The sequence below is a fragment of the Suricata suricatta genome, chromosome 3, assembly GCF_006229205.1.
Source record: "Suricata suricatta isolate VVHF042 chromosome 3, meerkat_22Aug2017_6uvM2_HiC, whole genome shotgun sequence".
NCBI classification, from domain to species: Eukaryota; Metazoa; Chordata; class Mammalia; order Carnivora; family Herpestidae; genus Suricata; species Suricata suricatta.
Window position 1 is genome coordinate 64524744 of NC_043702.1, and position 21970 is coordinate 64546713.

A 21970-nucleotide genomic window follows, 5' to 3' on the forward strand; every position below is an offset into this window, starting at 1 on the left:
GGAAATAATTACATCTAAATAGACAGGCATTTTTCATTTGGACCTTCCATGGCTGATGAGATTAAACTGAGTGTACTTTTTATGTTAATGGCCAATCCTAAGAATTAGAATAAGGAAGGGATTTTGAATAGTGAGAAATAGGAATGAAGTAGAGCACTCAGGAGGAAAAATGGTAAATGGCAGAAACTTCTCCTCTTTCCCAGAGAGGAATTTGTTCTTAATGAACTTTCACCAATATAGGCTGAAATAAGAATAAGGAATATAGTAGATATTTTCCCCATTAGGAGAAACATAGTCACTTTGAAAACCACCTTTTATTCTCTACTAAGATCATATCCTTTAATTAATTTGTGTTAAAATCCTTTGTCACTTGTGAACTGATGTTAATTGCTGATGGTGGCATTCATTTGTTTTCAATGTTATTTTTTGCCCAATAAAATGTTGATAACTTTAGTATCAGCTCCCCAAATTTTAAAAATATTACTTATCTACAAAACAAAGTGTGGATTCTGCTGATTCAAACTATGCCATTTTTATGCCTTGATTATAGAATAGATTCTCCAGATAAGGATTGGAGAGTTTATTATCCAGAGTCCCAAGAGAATGCTGGAATGAAAACAAGCTTAAATTGGCCTGAGGACAAAATAAAATTAACACAAGACAGTGTCTAGCACAGTGCAAAGAGCCTACTGTGTCTTTAATGAATGTTGTAACCTATGACGGGGAAAAAGGAAACCTGATAAATAACTATGTTTGATAACGTGGTTCCCATGATAAGTTATTCTTTCCTATTGATTAATTGTACTGAAAGATCACATCATTTTCAAGTTAGTCTACTAGGAAAACACCAAAACTTATGCCTCTAATTTATTTGGGAGGAATTATAAAACATATAGTCTAATTACATTTTATACAGCCTTTACTTTGGAAAAAAAAAACACATACTTTTTAAAGGATTAAAATTAAAAAAACATAAGTATCGATTATGTTTATATTAATATTCTCATCACATCACTTAACCCCAGTTCATCGCTGTATCAGCTTGTGGAGCCAGAACAAAATACTGTAGACTGGGGGTCTTAGACAACAGAAATTTATTTTCTCATAGTTCTAGAAGCTGCCAGTATGGTCAGGTTTTGGTGAGAGATCTCTTCCTGGTTGCAAAACCCTGCCTTCCTGCCAAGTCCTCCTTGCAAAACCCTGCCTTCCTGCCAAGTCCTCCTTGCGGGGCAGAGAGGGAGACAGCAAGCTCTCTGGTATCTCTTTATAAGGACACTAATCCCATCAAGAATGCCCTGCCCTCATGACCTCCTCTAAGCCTAATTATCTTCCAAAGTCCCCATCTCCAGATACCATCATGTGGGGTATATGAATTTTTGAAGGGGACACAATTGAGTCCTCAGAAATAATGGTTTTGAAATGCACCCAGTTCACTTCAGAGTGGACGTTCATTCTTTCATTTAGTAACACTTATGGAGTGCCTGTTGTTTCTAACTATTTTGCTGCACCCTGCGAGTAAAAGAGCAGAGAGGCATAAGTCAGCACCTGTTGCAAGTTGTTCACAATCATGTAGTGAAAATAGACTTATTTAAAAACAAAAGAATATGAAGGAAAAGAAATGGCAGTACAGTAGAAGTGCAAAATACAAGCATAGAGCGGTAGCAGTGCCAAAGAAGAGAGCTTAATAGTTTGTCTGAATCAGGAAGGGCATCCTGGAGGAAGAAGAATATGATCTGGGTGTTTTGAAAGATGTGTCTGAATTTTTTTCAGGTAAATAAAACTGTAATAGGCATTTTAGGCCCAGGAAAGGTAAGCATAAAAGCACAAAAGCATATATTAAATTCTATTGACATTTATCAGTACTACTATATTGTATCGTATTCATCTCTGCTTTGCAAAAACTGAATTTACAGCAACAAAATGCTAATAAGTATATTGAACACAATACAATAGATAATTATTGGCTGATATTTTTAATTGTGTAAGATAGAACTTTTTTTTTTTCAAAAGCAAAGGGCTTTATTACGAATTTAGGCCCAGCCAGGCTAAAGCCGGGGTCACAGACTTCAACAACACACTGGATCCACGTGGAGTGAGCCCTGAACAAAGGCAGGGTAGGGCCTTTATGAGTGTGGGAAGGGGGAGTTACAGGAAATTGTGACATAGGTACAGTGATCCAATCATTATTATACAATATTATTGACAGCAGGTCTAACCATTCACATTGCCTAGAGTATTTGTTACTTTTGGCAGGACCCAATCACAACATTTAGAGTATTGACCAATCACAGAGTGGGCCCAGGACCCTCAGGTAGGGCGTGACTAGTCTTAGCCTCCATCTTTAGGCCTGCCCTTAGAATGTTACAAGGGTGGTCCCTTTTGCCTTGGGCAATGTGTGCCCTTCTATTGTCTCATGGAGTCAGTTTCAGACCTGCATCCTTACATTCCCCCCTCTGTCTTGTAACTGACCCAATCCTGGGTCAGCTATATTACCAGTGTTCTGGTTTAAGGCTACATGTTCTTAAGACCATTACCAACAGAACATCCTATCAGGAACTTTTGCTGTTTCCCCAGCTTTCTGGGGCAACATTTGCCAGTCTGATGGCAAAGAGACAGGACAGTTTATTTTACTGGACCGATGATTCCTCAGGCATCTGCCATGCTAGACTAGCCAGCTTCTGGGGTGTGGCTGGAGCAGGGCTGGAGATCCTGGAGTCGGAGTCTTTTTGAGGATCAGTTCAAGCTGATCGACTGATCTGGACCACCTCACCAGGTTGAGGTTTTCTGAGTCGGCCCACTTAACTCCAGAGAGATACCTGAAACTTTAATAGGGCCTGATCTTTTTGTTTAGTTGCATATCTGTGAATTTCACCTTTAAGTCTTTTGGAAAGGCATGACCCCCATTTTAAATATATCCTCACAGACTAACAAGCCTGAGATCCAACAACAAATAATTTAAAGACACTCAGAACTAGAATTACATTTATAGCAGTGCATTGTTGAAACAGTATTTCTCTCTAAAAAAACCTCCATTATCAGAGATAGCCAAATTGAAACTAAAGCATTGGTGGAACAAGTTAGATAGAACTTTTTTAATTGGACTTTTATTCTGAAAAGTGACTCTAGATTACAAATTATTGGGTTATAATAAAAGGCCTTATAGGGTTGCCTGGGTGACTTAGTCAGTTGAGTGTCAGGCTTTTGATTTCAGCTCAGGTCATGATCCCAGGGTCGTAGGATTGAGCCCTGCATCAGACTGTGCTGAACTTTGAGTCTGCCTAAGATTCTCTCTCTCCCTCTGCCCCTCTCCCCTGCTCGCTGATGTGTGTGTTCTCTCTCTCTCTCCCTCAAAAAAAAAAAAAAAGTCTTATAGATTTGGCAAATATAGGACTATGAGGCAATATTGAGGGAAAAAAAACCAAGTAGCTAAAAGTTGGAGGCAAATAAATTAATCATTAATTGAGCCCCATGGGGGCAGTTTAAAGCAATGATTTTCAACCCAAACCGTCGCTTTAGGTTTACCTGAGTAGTTGTCAAAAATACTGGTGCCAGGGCCCAGCTGCAGAGACTCCGAGGAAATTGGTCTAGGAAACAATTCATTATTTAACAGTGTTGAGTCTGTGAGCAAGGATCTAGAGCCTCTTGGTTTAAAGAGACTTAAATCATGAGTATACGTTTTTACTGACATATCATTTCTAAAAATACACCATAGATTTTGTGTTATTTTAGGCACTGTTGTGTCATTCTTTTTCACATTTTGTTCTCCACGTATTTTTTTATGTACTTTTTAAATGCAAAACGTATATGAGATACTACAGTGAATATAAAGAAAAATATCTCTGCTCTCAAAAGGCTCACAGTTATTGGGGAAGATAAGGCAGCACAAATGACTGTCATATGGTGTGTCTTGATACAAAGGAAAGAGGAAGGAGAGGCCATTTCCTGGTGGCTCTAAATGAATTGATTTTATGGCCATTGAGCTGTTTGTTTCTGTTGTAAACAAAATGTGGCCTTTATCTTTCTAACCTTCCTCTAGTGGTGATATCATGCTTCATCTGAGCCTTTGCAATTTTTCTAATAACAGGGATTATTTACTCAACTCTTTAAATATTTAAATGTTAAAAAAGTATTTTTTTTAATATTGTGCTGCCTTTTATTTCTGTTTGAATACTACTGCAAACAACTTCTGTTTGTCCAGATTTACAATCAGGCTAATCAAATCCCATGTTGGAGGGCTGGCATAATAGCTAGTCAGGCAGGCCTCTTTCTGAAAATATGACAACCATGAATGCTTATAATCCATAAAACATGAGAAACTCAATACTCCATGTGTGTTTTTCCTCATTTTTGGTTCAGAAGAATGATCAGAAAAGCTGTACTTTTTCATAGGGCTTTTAAAATGGTATTTAGGAAAGATCTTTAAACTCACTATCAGAAAAGAGGAAGGTCTGTAATGGCTACTGGTATTGACCTTGTTACTATGGAAACAGCTTTTTAGTCGTTGTGTTTTAAAAATAAAACACACGATTCAATTTCCTTTTCCATAACTCATAAGGCCATAAATTCTGCTTTTTGATATGATTTCAAATATCTTATAGTCCGATGACTTTCAGTTCTCTTTGGAAATAATGTTCATTTTTATTGTATTTTCTAACCTTTTGCTTTCTAAAAACTGAGGAGGGAAGGCAATTTAATTGCTTTCTAGAAAGTGTGCTAGTATCAAAATGCAATGACAGTTCTTCCTTTTTTTTTTTCAAACTACCATTGGAGGCATTATCACTATGAAAACCTTCATTCTGTACCTCATTAATATTTTATTCTTTACAATCAGAATGGAAATGATAGCATGCAGTCCAAATTCACAACCATTTTCTCTTCATAACATCCCTTCTATAGCAATTTAATCACTAATATGGTGTTCCAAACATAATTCCAAAAAGCGTGTCCATACTTTCAACAGGCTTTTATGCATATGAAATGTGCCTTCCTCAAGGATCTCAATACATATTAGTTTCTTTACCCATTATCCATTCTAATCATTTTTATGACTAAATTATTGTCCTTTTTGTTGCAAATGACAGCAACCAGAGAATCCTAACTGTTTGAAGCAAAGCAAATTTATTGTTTCACATAACTACAAAGTGCAAAAGTGTTCCTGTTATTAGATTTGATTGTATTTAGCAGTTTAATCAATGAAATCAGACATAATTTCTCTTTTTCCACTTCTTGGCTTTGCTTCCTGTTTTGGCTCCAGTTTCTGAAAGGCTCTCTCCTCATTGTGACAACATGGCAGTAGCAGAACCAGCCTACATCCTTTCAGGTCCCAGTCCATGAAAAGAGAATGAGGTTTCTCTTTTAGGTTACTCCAACCTTACTTCCACTGTTAGTTCTGAATGGCTTTAATGACTTGTGATGATCCCAAATTCTATCATCATAGCTTGTGTTGACTTGCTTGTGTTTATGTTACGTGCCTACGCTTGATGCTAAGGATAGGGTCAGTCCCACTAAAGCACATGGACTGAGAGTAGAGGAGAAGGTAGACCCAAAGGAAGTCAAGGCAATGACTCCAGGAGAAGAGGGGGTAGCCACTGTATGATAGAAGCTACAGATGTCCACCTCAGGGGACAGGAGGTTACTAGTAACCATTAGGAATATCAGTCAAATGACATGGTGAATGTCAGGTTAGAGAGAAGTAAAATGCAAGTGAATGGTAGGGAAGTGAATTAGGCAAAGATATACCCACCTCTTTTTGTTTTTTAAGATTATCAATGAATGAAAGTAACATGACAAAACAGTAGCTTGACACAGTAAGAACTCCTAACAAACACATTTTTTTTTACAATCAGATTTATTGAGCATGTTATAGGTCAAGCCAAAAGATGGAACCAAGTCCCCTAGGAGATCTTGAAAAGTTGGAACTTATAATACAGAGTAATGCCTGACAAGGAACTGGGATGCTTCTTCCTCCTGAAACAATTAGATCAAGTATGGAGAGCAAACTATGGATACATTCTGAAGACCAGTGAAGGGCATTTGAAGGTTCATACCCATATTTTTTCAGAGATAAGATTATTATCTGAGAGTGTGGTAGACAAAGGTATGTTCAGAATCTGAATATTTTAGTTGGTTATATTTAGAAGTTTCACCATAGGAAGGAAGAAGGGATCCATACATAGGAATGAAATAATCACACTATATGTTACATTACCTTTATTCATATTCTATTTTATCCCTTTCCCACAATTGTAAGCTCTATGAGAACAAGGTTCAATTAGCTTTTTTCACATCATATACCCATGACCCAGCACAGAGCCTAATACAGAATTAGAATTGAAGCAAAAAAGTGTTGAATGTTCAGTTGAATAAGTGAATGAACCTTTGTGCCTTCTGCTTTTAATTGTTTCAATTTGGAGATTAACTTACTGTAATTTTGAAGTAATGAGACCATAAAAATTATCCTAGGACAATAGAAATTTCATGCAAAAACATTCCCTGTCAAAGAAAAATTTCATAAGCCTACTGCTATGCTAGCAAAATTAGCTAACTGATTTACTAAAATACCATTTGACTTCATGTTCTGCAGCACTGTTAGAATTGGTGGTAGAATTTACCACATGAAGCAACGAGTAGAACCATCATTTGACTTGAGTCCACATGAAAATAGGAAAAAAGAAAACAGCTGCAAGACAATGTATTCTCAGAGAAGATTCATCCAGTCACAGTGTAGTGCGGCTGGAGAAACAGTTTAGGCTACTCCATGTTGTTCCACTCATCATCAATTATTTTTTTAAATGGCTGCCATAGTGAGATTTGCACATGTCTGTTATTTCCAGTGAGAAGCCAGACTGGTACATGGTGTAGATTCACAAACAAAGAGTTAAAATAGAGGAGCTGTTCTTTCAATCGACAAGCATTTATGAAAAGTCTAGTTAATGTAAGTATTCAGGCTGTGAAGATGAAGAAAGCACAGTCCCTGACCTTAAATACCTATAGTTTATTGATGGCAAGAACAGACATTTGAAAGTCAATTTCAATATCATAATTAATAGAATTATGGGAAAGGGCTTAGAAGCAGAGAAAGGGCCCTTAGCCCAACCTAGGCAGGCAGGTAATAATATTTCAAGATAAGAGAATATGTGATCTGCTGCCTGAAAAAATGTAGTCACATTAGTTGGGTCAAAAAGGAAAATGGGGAGAGGTTGGAGGCTACTATTGGCAGAAGTGTGTGAGGCCCAGACATGTGATCTCTTTAACATGCAATATGTATAACAGCAGAAGCAGTTCAAGGTTATAACCCTGGGAGGAACCCAGAGAGGAGGGATACTGCTATTGGTTCATAAACTATCAGAGGAAAATAAAGTGCTGCCCTTGAGCATTTTCTCAAAACCTCTATCTTGCTTGAAATCATTCCTCAAATATATATTTTATCACAGTTTTAACAACAGTCATGTCTCCATGTTACCTCATTTGAAAAACTGCTGAAGATGGTGCTTTCCTAATCCACTGACCGCCATTCTCCCATCACCACCACCTTCCACGTCTGTGTTTAGGAAGTAACTAGACTTTGCTGATTGTGAGCTGAGTTTGGAGAGACTATGCAAATAAATGACCGTAGACAGGTTGGCAAAGACCAACAGGGAAGGAAAGCTTGTGTGTAGTGCTAAGAAATCTGAGTTTGTTCTTTAGCTGATGGGGCATTGGAGGTTCTTCAGCGGGAGAGGAACTGGAGCAAGTCTCCATATCAATGGACTAATCTTACAGCAGAGATGAGTATGGATTAGAGGTACAAAGACTCAGAAGAAGTCTATCTATAGCAAGCATCTAGGCACAAGACAACTGAACAATATAAGCAGAAGTATAAGTAGAAGTGAAGAAGAAGAAGAGGAGGTTGAGGTCAGGGTTTCCAGCTTGGACAACCAGACTGTGAGATGGCCCAGAACTCACCACCAAAAGGAGAAAATGGGAGAGTCAGTTCAGTCAGTAAGCCTTTGCTTGCTGAGTCAGTTTTGTAGGATCTGGGTCTGTGAAGATCAATATAGCACAGTCCCTTCTGCAGGTCTCATATAACTCATTGGGGAGTGAGGTAGGGGATATAAATACATAAAAGATAACCTCAATAGCGTATGACATAGAATTATGAGCATGGTGCTGTGGAAACACAGAGGAAGGACCCTTGCTTCTTTTAAGTTGTTAACTAAGAGATGATGCAGGTCTGAGAAAATCATAGTAAATGTTTAATATCTTAATATCTTGACTTTGAGTAGCTCTTGGAATAGGGAAGAAAATGAAGGAGCAGAAGTCATTCAGTGTTTTGAAAATGCAAGTTGAGTTTAGGAAGAGTCTGGTACAGCAAAAATTGTACAGGAACAATGTGTAAGGTGAAGAATGGCATAAACCTAGTGGAACCCACTGAAAAATAATTATCTGGGGCTCACATCTGAAATTACTTTTAACATAAACCCACATTATATTTTATTTAATAACATTTCATGGAAAACACAGTAGAGAACCAAAACAGCACTCATAATTCTAACAACTTTTCATTTTACTCAAAAGTTAAGTCTGTCCCCTCCCACCCACTTTCTGCCCTTTCAATCCAAACTCACAAAAACAGTGAACACCAACTTTTTTTAAAGAGTTCACAGAGGAATTGTAGCCAATAGTGGGAAAGAAGAAGTAAGTAGGTAACAGAATAAGAATCAAAGTGGTTTGGTGTCCCAAATGGAAAACAAGAAGTATTTGTGATGTTAATGGTACCAAGTTGTGCAAACCTTTATATGACTCATATAAAAAAAAAAACCCAAAATTATATTTGGCAACAAAAAAAATCAGCATAATGTTTTATGTAAATTTTAATTCAAGATTAGCTTTGCGTAAAAATTTTTTAAAAAAAGGATCAGCTTTAATGTTTAGAGTGATTCCCAAGAATGTTCCTGAACAGCTTTATGTGTTCACATAAACCACAATTGTTTATGGAAGAGAGTCAGAAGAAATGTGAGCTGGGAGCAAGGAGGTGGCAGAGAGCTGTCAGCTGATGCCGGTGCTGGGGGGCTGGGCAGACCTGCCTCCATCGGCTCAGGGAGTGACAGGAAATGTGGAGCCTTTGTTTGTGTGCCTGCCAGAGCACTTAACTCTCAGATGTGTCTGTTTGACGAGGTAATATGTAAGGATTCCTTAACAAAAACTCTGCCAAGATTGTATGATCCAGGAGGTGCTCATGTGTAGCCGAAAAGAGTGTGGGCAGGTACCACGGAGGGGTGTGATGTCTGATCCTCTCGATCAGAGGTCTGATGTGCTCAGGATCAGAAGCAATCCCCTTGAAGCTTGTTTTCATAAGTCTGTGAAGACTAGAGATATATTTGAGAGGACCTGCTTTCCGCTGCTTTGCCTTATTACTGCTCAGCTGTTGTGAAAATAAGGTGGAGCTTGCCTTTCAAAATAGAATGAATGTCCGAATCCACGAATCCGAACTGAAATAATTTTGCAAAGTGAATTTATGTTCCCTAAAGCTCCCTACTCCCATCCCCCTCCACACATACAAAAGGTTTCTAAAAAGAATATAATTACACATCTGACTGGATTTTTTTTTTTTTTTGGAGTAAGAGAAGCAGTCATTGTTTTGAAAGTAATTTGCTGTACCAGAGTTACAAATTGCTATAAGCCAGTCTCTATTTGTGTTAATAGTAAAATATATTAAAGCATTTGAAGCATTACACCTTAAATCATCTGAATCTATGGTAAGTCTGTTATTCTGCTGTGATCCATTTGAAACTTCATAAGACATTTTATAGGTTCCTGCTGCTTCCCAGTATTGCTTTTATTTTTTCTGAAAAGAATGCATTCCCATGTTTTTACAAAATCAAATATTACAAATGGCTTTTAATGAAATAGAGAAACCTTTTTACCAATCTTTTTCTGTTTCATCTGTATCTTTACCTCTGCATAATGTGCTTGCTTGTAACTATTATTTCTGGATTCTCTCTGTATTCTTACGTAGTAGATGAAGATTTATCTCTCTCTCAAATTATTTTTCCTTTTGACCATATCCTAATGCATGGAGATAAAACACCATGTTCAAAATTAGTTGTATTTCTATTCTTGTATAGTTTTTTCCTAGAGTCAATAAATAATTGCTTTTGATTGTGTTTCTAACCAGATTTCGCTGGATGTCCAATTTAGCTTTTTCTTTCTTTTCTTTTTTTTTTGTAAAACTTTGAGTTTTTTAAAGCAGTTTTAGGTTCACAGCAAAGTTAAAAGGAAGGCACAGAGATTTTTCTATAGATCCACTCACCACACACATGTGTAGCCCCTCCCTTTGTCCACATCCCCCACCTGAGTAGTACATTGGTTACAATTGATGGACCCACATTAGTACATCATAATTATCAAGGCCTACAGTTCCTATCAGAGTTCACTTTTGGTGTTGTACATTCTGCAGGTTTGTACAAATGTATAATCTCATGTATCCCTCATATTATCATGCAGAGTATTTTCACTGCCCCCCAAATCCTCTGTGTTCTGCCTATTCACCTCTTCCCCCAACCTTCCAACACCAACCAACCACTGATCTTTTTTCTGTCTCCATAGGTTTAACTTTTCCATAATGAAATATAGTTAGAATCATATATGTATATATACACACACACATATATATATACACATGTGTGTGTATATATATATATATATATATATATATATATATATATATATCTCCTTTTCAGATTGTCTTCTTTCACTTAGCCATATGCATTTTAGATTTCTTCCTGTCTTTTCATGGCTTGGTAGCTCATTTCTTTCTAGCACCGAGTAATATTCTATTGTTTGGATGTTCCACAATTTATCTGCTCAAGTACTGAAGGACATCTTAGTTGCTTCCAAGTTGTGGCAGTTATGAATAAAGCTGGTACAAACATCAGGTGCAGGTTTTTGTGTGAACAGAAGTTTTCAGATCTTTTGGATAAATAACAAGTAAAGTAACACAATTGCTGGATTGTATGGTTAGAATATGTTAGTTTTGTAAGACACCATCAAACTGTCTTCCAAAGCGGCTGTATGATTTTGCATCCCCTCCAGCAATGAACGAGTCCCTGTTGCTCCATATCCTCATGGGCATTTGGTGTTGTCAGTGTTCTGGATTTTGGCCATTCTGATGAGTGTGTAGTAGTGTCTCATTATTGTTTTAATGTGCATTTCCTTAATGATATATGATATGGTGCATCTATTCATATACTTATTTACCATCTGTATATGAATATATACATATTCAAATTGGTAATTTACATTACCTATATGTATATGTACAATGTATATATGTGTGTATATATACATACCTGTTGGTGAGGTGTCTGTTAAACTCTATGGCCCATTTTCAATTGGATTGTTTGTGTTCTTATTATTGAGTTTTAAGTGGTCTTTGTGTTTCAGGAGATGTGTCATTTGCAAATATTTTCTCCTAGTTTAGCTTTTGATTTTGATCATTTTTGTTACTCCTTCTCCAGATGCTCAAACATGTTAGATAATCTACTGATTTTATTTATTTATGTTTCTTGGAGACCTCCCCCCCAGAGCCGTCTAGCCCTCTACCCCCTTGCTGCTTTCTGAATGGACTGATTTCTGTTTGCTGCTCCACTGTCATCCTCTTTTTTTGTGGTAGATTCCTTATACCCAGGATCTCATATCTTTCATTTTTCTTTTTTTTCTCCATTTTCCAGGGCATCCCACGTAGCTTTCTGTTGTCTCTGAGTCTTACACACACACGAGTTTTGCCAAAGGAATCAGCTCTTTCTCATCATTGGCTCTCTCTCTCTCTGGTTGTTACTTTTTCCATTCTCAGCAGCTTACCATGTAAGCATCTGCTTTCATGTTCCCAAAATGTCTTCTGCACTGATGTCTCTTTTCCATTATCTCCTCACCCATGGATTTATTCCCATTTTAAACTCCTTTAACATCATTTTTATAAGATCTGAGGAGAGAAAGAAGGTATATTTCCTTTTTTGTGGGACTTGCAACTATGCCATGAAGGGAGTAGACCTTACCGGACAGGTATACAGGTAAGGGATGGTTAAAAAATTCTATCTCAAAATTTATCTAATTACTGGATCGTTACTCCCTATCTCTTAGTTTACAGCCACTATTATGCTATTACTTGATTGAGAGATCAGGAAACAGAAGAAAGAACAACTACCGTCTGTATTGGCACTTAATTTAGAGCTTTGGGACAAGATAGCTGTGAAATACAATGACTAAACTAAGATTCTATATTGTTTTGCTGGGTATTTCTTTAGCACCCAAAATTAGGTATTGATTATTTCTGCCTGTCATTTATGCATTTGGTAAAAGTTAGTGTCTTCAATATGGTAAAAATTGTGAGAGATCTATTTCCTATTGCTTCCAAAAACTATTAAACACACACACACACACACACACACACACACACACAGACACACACGCCTCAAGAGTTTGTAATATGTATAAGCCATTTCACCTTATTAAAACAAAATGCAAGTCCCCCAAGTAATTCTGCATAATGAAACTCTTGTTTCCTGTTCAGGTAGGTAGCCTCTGACTGTCTCTAAGAAGATAGTTGTAAGTGTTCAAGAAATAAACTTAAATGTCACTATACTATTTTATCAATGCCAATAATAAAATATAACTAACTATATTCTTTCATAATCTTTCTTTGTAGCAAAATACAAAAGGAAGAACTTTTAGCAATACAGAAAGAATAAAACCCTTTCTATAATTTGAAATTTATATAACAAAAAATATTAAGAAGAATCCTTAATCTGTGTGTTCATGGATGCATGTATGTGTAGATAGAAGCTTTAAAATGCAAAAAGTTAATTTTAAATTGTTTTTTCTCTGAAGCAATTAGTCTAAGATATTATCCAGTGATTAATTAATCAGGCAGTTTGCTTGTCTATTCATCTTAGATGTCAAATATCTTCAGGTTTAATGAATGCCCTCTTTTATTCAAATGTTTAATTATCTTCCATTGGTGGTTGTCTCCACCCACTGTAGTAAAATTTATCGTATCAACACAGAGCTGCAGCTCAGCTGGGGAGACTGATGGCTGGGCTAAGACATAAACCCTGGAGTGAGGTGAGCCGCTCCACGTACCCCAAGATTGTCTAAAATGGACCTAGGCAGCTGGAAGTTGCACCAATTTGACAGACCCACTTGCGCAGAAAATCAGTATATGGGGTAGAATACTGAGTATTTACTGTGAATATCCAAAACATAAATGAACCATTTCATCTTTTACATCCTTATCAACCAAGTGGCTGCCCATTTGGTAGCATCTATGTCTATTCTCAAGATTAATCATTCACTTATTTTAAATAAAATAGCTCAACTTCCTCAAGGTCCCTTTATTCTCTAAAGGAACTATACATACCATGATGAAGATTGCATTTCATGTATTTTCAGGTTCTTATAGCAAGTCTAAGACATGCATTGTTACTTTAATGATAACATAAGGGAAGGAGGTCTCATCCAACACTGATTGCCCGCTATATATAACACACTCATACTTTTTCTTATTTAACCCTGTGCCAGTTATGTAAATAGAATTATTAATATTGTTTCTGTTCATCAGAGCAAATGGAGACCAGTATGATTAACTAATCTGCCCCAAGGCACCCTGCTAGTATATCATAACGCTGAGATTTAAATCCAAGCCTGTCTAACCTAGCTCGTATTTTTTTCCATTACAGCTTTCTGTATTCCATATGTTTTTTTTCTCAGTTGTAAGGTTATCCTTCATAGAGGAAATTAAGTTCATTATTGTTTTAGTTGTCCTTTATTGGTATTAACCACAGTATGGTCTGTGGCCAATGAAAATAATCACAGAAAATAAAAGAAGCAGGTAGGAGCCAAGTAGAGGTAAGAAGCTAGTCCATTCATCAGCAGGTAACAATAACACTTGCTGAAGAGATGCTATTGACCTCACTGGACTAATTTCAGAACTATTGGCTTCCACTGCAAACTCTAGACACACACACCAGTGAATGCAGTTGGTTTCAGTTCCTCAGGGAAATAAACTTCAACAGTAGCAATAGAAGAAGCTAAAACAAAGAGGAATTGGAGAGTAGTTCTTATATGGGCATTTCTTCAGAAGAAGACTTGCCTCTTTTTGTACAAAATAAATATTCCACAAGACTTATATGTTAGTAATATGTTTGAATTTGAATGATCATTTGAAAGTAATTCCCAGTTTACAGGTAATTCATTGTGAATCATACTTTAAAATTTTAGTAACCCTATAATCATTTTGTAATAAGAAATTAAATGTCACTTCATTGATTCATATTTTATAGTATTTCAGCATGACTACAAGGTACCATATCTTTTCTGCCATGTCTGTATTCATGATAACAATTTCAGTTTCTTTCTTTGTTGTGTGTTGGGTTTGTTTGTTTGTTTCTTTGCTTTTTGCTTTATTTTGAAGATTCTCTGATATCCATGATTCTTCATAAGTTATTCTTTCTGTTTATTGTTATATTCAACTCTTCCATTCTTCTACTTGCCTTTCAGAAAATTCAAGTGGTAAATAATAGCTGAACTTTACAGCATAAGCTACACTATAGGAAAAAACTAAACCTCTCTAGGTGATTTCTTTAACTTTTTTAGCTATTAGAAAATAATTAGGTCTCTGGAAAAAAGTTATCTATATGACTCCTTCCAGATCTGTATTGTCCAACCTAGTAGCAACTAGCCACCTGTGGCTATTCATTTAAATTAGATAAAATTAAATAAAATTAAAAACTAATTCCTCTGTCATACTAGCCATAATTTCAAAGGCTCATAGCCACATGTGGTTAATGGTAAGCATATTGGACAGCACAGATCTAGAATATTTCCATCATCCCAGAAAGCATTATTATATAGTGATGTTCTAAATTATGATATGGAATATAGACCAAGATAGTTGACTTCTTTCTTTTGTCTTTTTTTCTGCACGATCCCCAGCGATTTATAACACTGATTGCTACATAGGTTGCGGTCAACACATATATGTTGAAAATTGAATGAGCTGAATAAGTGATTGGAAAACAAGAAGAATGTAGTTTCAGTTGTAGAACATTTGGAATTTTGTAGAATTATGGAAATTTATGGTTAAAATTAGTTCCAGATCCAGAAAGGTTTTATGCATAGGATATTACATAGTCATATAAAGTTCATGAAGCAAGTAATTGGGCTAGATTTTTTTAAATAATTTTCTGTATTTACTTCCAATATTTGGCAGCAATAGACTATCATATTTAAAAGTCAATTCATTTCTCTTTCCCTAGAGATAGCTATTATTCTTAAGTTGGTTTAAATCATTCCTATTTATGCTTTTATACTTGTACTATGCATTTATGTGTTGACAATAATACCTAGTATTGATTAGTATGTTTGTAAAAATATACATTTATAACCACTATGGTAAACAAGAAATTGCACATTCTCTTCTACAACTCATGATTTTTCCTTCAGTATTATATTTCATATATTTCCATTTTGATATGGTTAGTACTAAGTGACTCTTTTTCATTGCTCTTATAGCACACAATTTTGTTTATGTCACATTTTACTTACGGATTTATTTATCAATGTTATTGAAATTGAGGTCATTTCCAAAGTTTGGCTAATATAAACAATGAAGTAGTGAACATCCTTATCCATATTTTTGTGTGCATGTGTGTACTTTCCTGGCCTAGGTCCTGTATGTAGAAATGTAATTGTTTGCTTACAAGTTTTGAGAACCTCCAGCTTTATTAGATATTATCAAACTCTTCTCCGAAGTCTTTACAAGTTGCATTTCTCTTCATAATAACTGCAAAGTGTTCTTTCCCAGGGATTTATCAACATTTCTATGGTTGAATAAAGTGTGAAATGCCTGTTTTTATGGATTTTATTTGAGTTTCTTTGATTATTAAGGAAAGTGAGCAACTTGTAGCATAACTATTATCATCTCCTTTTCTGTCAATTGACTATTGTTCATTACTTATTGGAATGTCTTATATATAAAACAAATCTCATTTCCAGCTTATCTTTATAACTTTGTATATGGATTATTTTATTATACAAGCATTATCATGTTTCTCAATCTTTATGCTGCTTTTTATAGGTTTAAAAAATTATTTCCTCCTTGAATATCATATTTTATTCTTTAAATTTAAATATTAATTTGGGGGAGAACGGACATCTACATGATATTGAGTCCTCTTATTCATATATATGGATACAGTATATCTCGCCCTTTATTTGTATCTTTCCATACAATTATATCATGCCATTAAGATTATGCATATCTTCTAAAATATGTAGTGTTTTTATTGACACTGCCATTTAGAAGACATTTTAATTGGGTACATCAACCCTATTGATTTCCATGTATCAAGCTTATATTCAGTAAGCTTGCTAAATACTCTTATTAATTCCAATAGCTTGTCAGTAAATTCTCCTGCGTTTTCTGTGTACACAATTCTGTTGGGTACAAATAATTTATCGATTTCCACTGACTACATATCTTATGACTTCTTATTTTATTTTATTTCATTAGTTAGAAATTCTAGGAATATAGTCCAGAAGCAGTGATAGTAAAAATCCTTACCTGGTTTTCACCTTTAATTATAATATTTCTAAATTTTCACTTTTAAATGTGTCATCTGCTATAGATTTTGGAGGTAAGTCTATCAGGTTAAGGAGGTTCTATTTTGTTAATAGTTTGCTTAGCATACTTTTCAAGTGAAATGCTAGATTGTAGGCTTTCCTACATATTTTGAAATGCTCATAAGGTTTTTCCTCCATTAATCTCTTGAAGAGATGAATTACATTAATAGATCTTTCTGTTATTGAACAATCCTTGCATTTATTAGAAACACTCTGCCCACTCAGGATTTTTTCTTATACACTGTTTGTTACTTTCGATACTATTTCATTTTGTATTTCAGCATCTCTAGTCTAAAATCAGAACGGTTTATAACTTCATTTTCTCAGCCATGATGGGTATCAAGTTTTCAGAAATCTCAAAATACACCGAGAAACTTTCTGTCCGTCACCCTGCCTCTAGCTTGCGCATATATGTGTGTGTAGCTGGTTGATTCTGGAACTAACTTCAGGCTCTTTTATAAAAGATTGGAAAGCTGTATTTAATGTCTCTTTCTTTCTCTTTACCTAGATTTGGACACATGTGCTTTCTTATCAGTAACATCTTTTTCTGGTATTTTCCATCTTATAAAATCAACATCACTAAGCTGAATACAGGAAATTCAAAATTATCTCTTTGTTACTGTTTCACACTCCATCTTATCTAGGAATATATTCAGTGAAACATATGGACCAGGAAAGATTTTGAAAACTTAAGTGGAGGAAGAAGAATGAAAATCAAACCTCTACATTTTTATTACCAATAAAAGAATTAAAAAGTAGAACACCACCACAATCTGTACTGAAAGGGAAAATGAGTTGTATTATCCATGTACAAATACAAATGTAACAGACAAAGTAGATATTTTAAAACATATTAAAAAGTTTAAAATCTTCCAAGTTTCTGTAATTTTTTTAAAAAATTTAAATATTTATTTATTTTTGAGAGAGAGAGAGAGACAGAGCCTGAGTGGGGAAGGGCAGAGAGAGAGGGAGACACAGAATCTGAAGCAGGTTCCAGGCTCTTAGCTGTCAGCACGGAGTCTGACGCGGGGCTTAAACTCAGGAACCGCGAGATCACGACCTGAGCTGAAGTTGGATGCCTAACTAACTGAGGCACCCAGGTACCCACAAGTTTCTGCAATTTTAGTGCTGCTTTTCTATATGATGTTTTAAAGACCATGGGCAAACTATGTACTTTCCCATGGTAACACTGGAATTTGACAGGTACGCAGTTCCCCGTTGATGTTCACTGCAGTAGGAACAGTGGAGGCAGCAGGTGGCAGCAGCTCCCACTTTAAAAACTGGGAATCACAGAAGCCTTGTAACAGCCTGAGGCCTCCCGTGTGGGCCAGCAAGCTCTTTTGTGTAACTGCTAATTTCAAATGGGGGGGGGTGTGATATAATGCATAAATCCCACTAACTTTGACAAAGCAAATGAGACTATTTTTGTGTTCCTATTTTATATAGAGAATGAATAACAAACTTACAAACTAGGTGGGTTAACACCTATTGCCTTTATGCTTTCTAAGACCCTCCGTCCTCTTTTCCCCCCTTCTGTCCTCGTGTATTCTTCTGGGTTTCACTCAAGCCTGTCCTTTGCAGGGAAGCTGAACATCTTTTAACATTTTCCCTACATTTTATCAAATGACAATGAATAGTAATAATAAGCTAAGAATACTAGTGACCACTTACTGAACACTTACTGTATGTAAGGCTCTCTTCCAGAAAACTTACATATTTTCTCACACAACATATTTAATTCGCACAACAATTCAATAGGTTAATTACTACTATCATTACCCTACCAAAGCTGAAACACAGAAATGTTAATAACCTGCCTACAGTCACACAACTAATAGGTAGAAGGGGCCAAACAACTAACACCAGCTATCTGACCTTGGAACCTAGACTCTTCACCATTATTGGGGATATGTTAACCAGGGACACCAGTCTCTGCCAATAGACAGACTGGCAAGTATTTTTAATTATGCTAAGAAATAGGATTTTTCAGGTAATTTAAAGTTCATATATTTCCAAAATGTCTTTGAGAAGTATTTCTACAGGTGAGAATTTGAGGCCACTGACAGTTTAGTATGAAAGGGGTGGGCAGCAAATCTCCACTTCTTCACTTAGTATCCATGGAAGTTTGACAAGTTCTACCACTACCCAGAGCTTAACCTTCCTAACGTATTAGACGGTGACAGTAACTCTTAAGTGTTATTATGAAGATTGAGATATCATAGGATAGTTCTCAGAATACAGTTAAGTACATCCTCAATTAATATTAGTTCATGTCCACCTTTTTCAGTAAACTGTAGTGCCAGCTATGAATTTTCCTTGGGTAGGATGAGCCTGGAGAATGAGTTAAAGGGGAATGAAGGGAAATATTGATTGAGGAAGAACATTGCATTATTAATATTTGTATTTCCCTCAGTGAGTCTCTTAAGTGATGAGTACATAACCAACGTTTCTTGTTAAATTGATGAGTAAAGTCACAAAATTAAGGAGCCAGTGGGTATTTTATATATGTAAAAATAGTCTTTTCAAGCATTTGACTTGCATTTTAGAGTACCAAGGTTACCATTATATTCAAGTTCCTGAGGAATTATTTACAATTAAGGAAGGAGCCCCTTATTAATTTCTGACTCAGTTTTTAGTGTGACACCATTTCGTGTTCTCTGATATGCTTAGGCTTGTATTTATTTGATCATTCACTAAATACTTGATTTGTCTTCTAGACCAAAAACAGAAGATGCCTGGGTTTTTGCAAAGCCCAATGCCATCCAGGCTGTTGGTGTTATGTCATTTGGTGAGTATATGGTTTCAAAGGCCCTTTCTCAATATGGACTCTTTTGTATAATGAAAAAGTTTCCTATTTGTGTCTGGAGAGCAGATGTCCTAAGTTTTAGACTTCCTATTAGCAGCATATGATCTAGTTTGTGCCAACATAAAATTCGTGAGAAACTCTTCTCACTCATCACTAAAAGTTGATTTAGTTTGGACAAGTGTCATCCTCATGCAGAAAACTCATTAAAGTCATCTTGTTTCTTAACTTGAAAATCTAGCGAATGTTATGTTCTTCTTCAAAACCTTGCACACAGAGTATTACAAATTGGCCAGATGTCTAAAGCTACTTGGTTATATTCCAGACTGGAAAAGAAGCCATGGACTGGAAATATAAGGTTGTTTAGATTTCCCTTAAAACTGGGAGGCCAGTAGGAAATGGAAAATAGGAGAGAAAAGTTGGATAGGCCTGGTTTGTATCAAGAGTGATGTGAAGAGACTACAGAAAGCCATTGTGAGTCAAATTTCTCCTAAAGCTGTTAGAAAAGTTATTTTCTGACATAGCTAGTAAATTAATGTATTTGAACTTCAGTAGCATTCCAAAGTCCTATACATCTCCAAATTTTCAGAAGAAAAAGAAAACCTTAGCGTTTGCTCTAATGAGGCTCTTTTTTTTTGTTTTGAACAGTTTTGTTTTGTTTTGTTTTGTTTTGTTTTGCAGCATTTATTTGCCACCATAACTGCTTCTTAGTTTATGGTTCTTTGGAAGACCCCACAGTAACTAAGTGGTCCCGCATCATCCACGTGTCCACCTTGGCTTCTGTATTTATCAGTATCCTCTTTGCTACATGTGGATACTTGACATTTACTGGCTACACCCAAGGTAAAATGAGAGATTCCATCTCAGCATATTTTGCTACTCGCATGGAGTGGTTCTGTCACTTCTCATTTTGGGTACAATTACACAGAATGTTCTACTTCGAAGTATCACTAATCTCTTCTACCTGTTCTCTCCTCTCCCTTCCTGCCTCTGCTGTTTCTGTTTTGTGATTTTCTCCCTTTTAAACTGCTAACCCTATTTCTGTAGTTCATTCTCTCTCTTCTGCCGTGCTTTCCTTTTAAAGTACTTGAATTCCGGCTTCCTTCCCCACTGCTCCCTACAACTTCACTTTCAGAAATACCAGTATCTTCCCACTCTTCAAAGTGAATAATCTTCTTGGTTCTGATTCTCATGCACCTCTGTGAATCACTTAACAGTTCTGAACATCCTGCCTTGTCTCCCGCAGGAGAAGCAGCACCACCACATCGTCATTCACTCTGTTCTTTTTTTTTTACTCCTGGAGTGACTGCTGTCTGCTCTACGCTACCTTCTCTCCCCCTCTCCCCCCACCCAACCCCTCTCCATTAACTGGCTTAGGTAAGTTGCCTTCTTTTCTCTTAACAAATTCTCTGGAGATTGTCCTCGTTTTAAACTCTAGTCCTGATCTTTCTTTTCATTTCCAGTCTCTTTCCTGCAGGACATACCTACTTAGTTGTCCTGTTCTTACCTTAAATACAAAACATCATCTTTCCTACAAAACCACCCCCTCCCTTCCTTCCCTCCTCCCCCATGGCACCACTCCACACTGAATTCACTTCTCTTTTCCCTGTTCACCCAGGCCCACAGCTGAATGGCTATCTCTTCTGCTTCCTTTGACCTGTGCACTCACTCCTCCGTGTAGTGTAATATCCAGGGTAATCTGACAGCCCGCTAAATGCTGTGATTCAAACATGTCACAGCTTTTGCAGGTCTATTATCTCATTTGACCTTGAAACAACCCTATGAAGGTAAGTGGAATAACTAGTTTTACCCCCTGCTTAGAACACAAAGAGGTGAAGGAACTTGCCCAAGCTGGATGGTGACAAAGTAGAAAACAAGTTTCCCGACTCCCAGTCCAATTTTCTTTCCATTCTCTCTTGCTGACTAACCCATTTTGGTCTAATGTGACCCATTAAAAGCTGTCTGTCTCTTTTCCTCCAGTTCCTCTTCGCTTGACAGTAGGCAGTCTTGAGTGAACAGTGCATTGTTTCAAATAGAGGTTACTGGTGACTATGATTATAGGCAGAGGTTTTTCAAATAAAGAAAAAAAGAAAAAAGTAAAAATTCCTTCAAAACAAAGTGGTTAGCATAATTCCAACACCATCAAACATGCAATAAATGCATATGCCATTAGAGTGCAGTAACAAATTGATCTTGAACATCTTGATAAAAATTGTGTTTCAGAACACTGTCATATATCACTATTGCTACATCATTTGCCAAGGTGAATGGCCTGTAAGCTCCAGTCTGTACAAAACCTTGGTTTTTAAATGCCTTCTCTGTAAGACATAAATCCTTTGTCTTAGTCACACTTTCCTAATGTTGTTATCAGTGGTAATTGCTTAGATATAATTAAATCTTTATATAACAAAGCTGACAGGTCGGTTTGGGTTTGGGTTTTTGTGTTTTTTAAACCTAGCTGTAATTCCCAAAAATATAGTTAGACTCAGCTGGAATAAGCTGACATTG

The 21970-nt window shown here is 36.3% G+C and overlaps 1 protein-coding gene and 1 long non-coding RNA gene across 3 annotated transcripts in view; one reads left to right on the forward strand and one right to left on the reverse strand.

Moving 5' to 3' along the window:
* Positions 1–21970, forward strand: part of SLC38A11 (solute carrier family 38 member 11) — a 61263-nt gene that overhangs the window by 24256 nt on the left and 15037 nt on the right. For both annotated transcript variants that reach the window (XM_029932994.1, XM_029932995.1), the window contains 2 exons: positions 19377–19447; positions 20144–20305. In XM_029932994.1, the coding sequence (XP_029788854.1) occupies positions 19377–19447; positions 20144–20305 (233 nt within the window). The remainder of the gene's footprint in view (positions 1–19376; positions 19448–20143; positions 20306–21970) is intronic.
* LOC115286488 overlaps positions 1–21970 on the reverse strand; it is an 85965-nt gene that overhangs the window by 19403 nt on the left and 44592 nt on the right. Inside the window, exon 2 of the long non-coding RNA XR_003906085.1 lies at positions 3523–3584. This is a non-coding gene — a long non-coding RNA (uncharacterized LOC115286488). The remainder of the gene's footprint in view (positions 1–3522; positions 3585–21970) is intronic.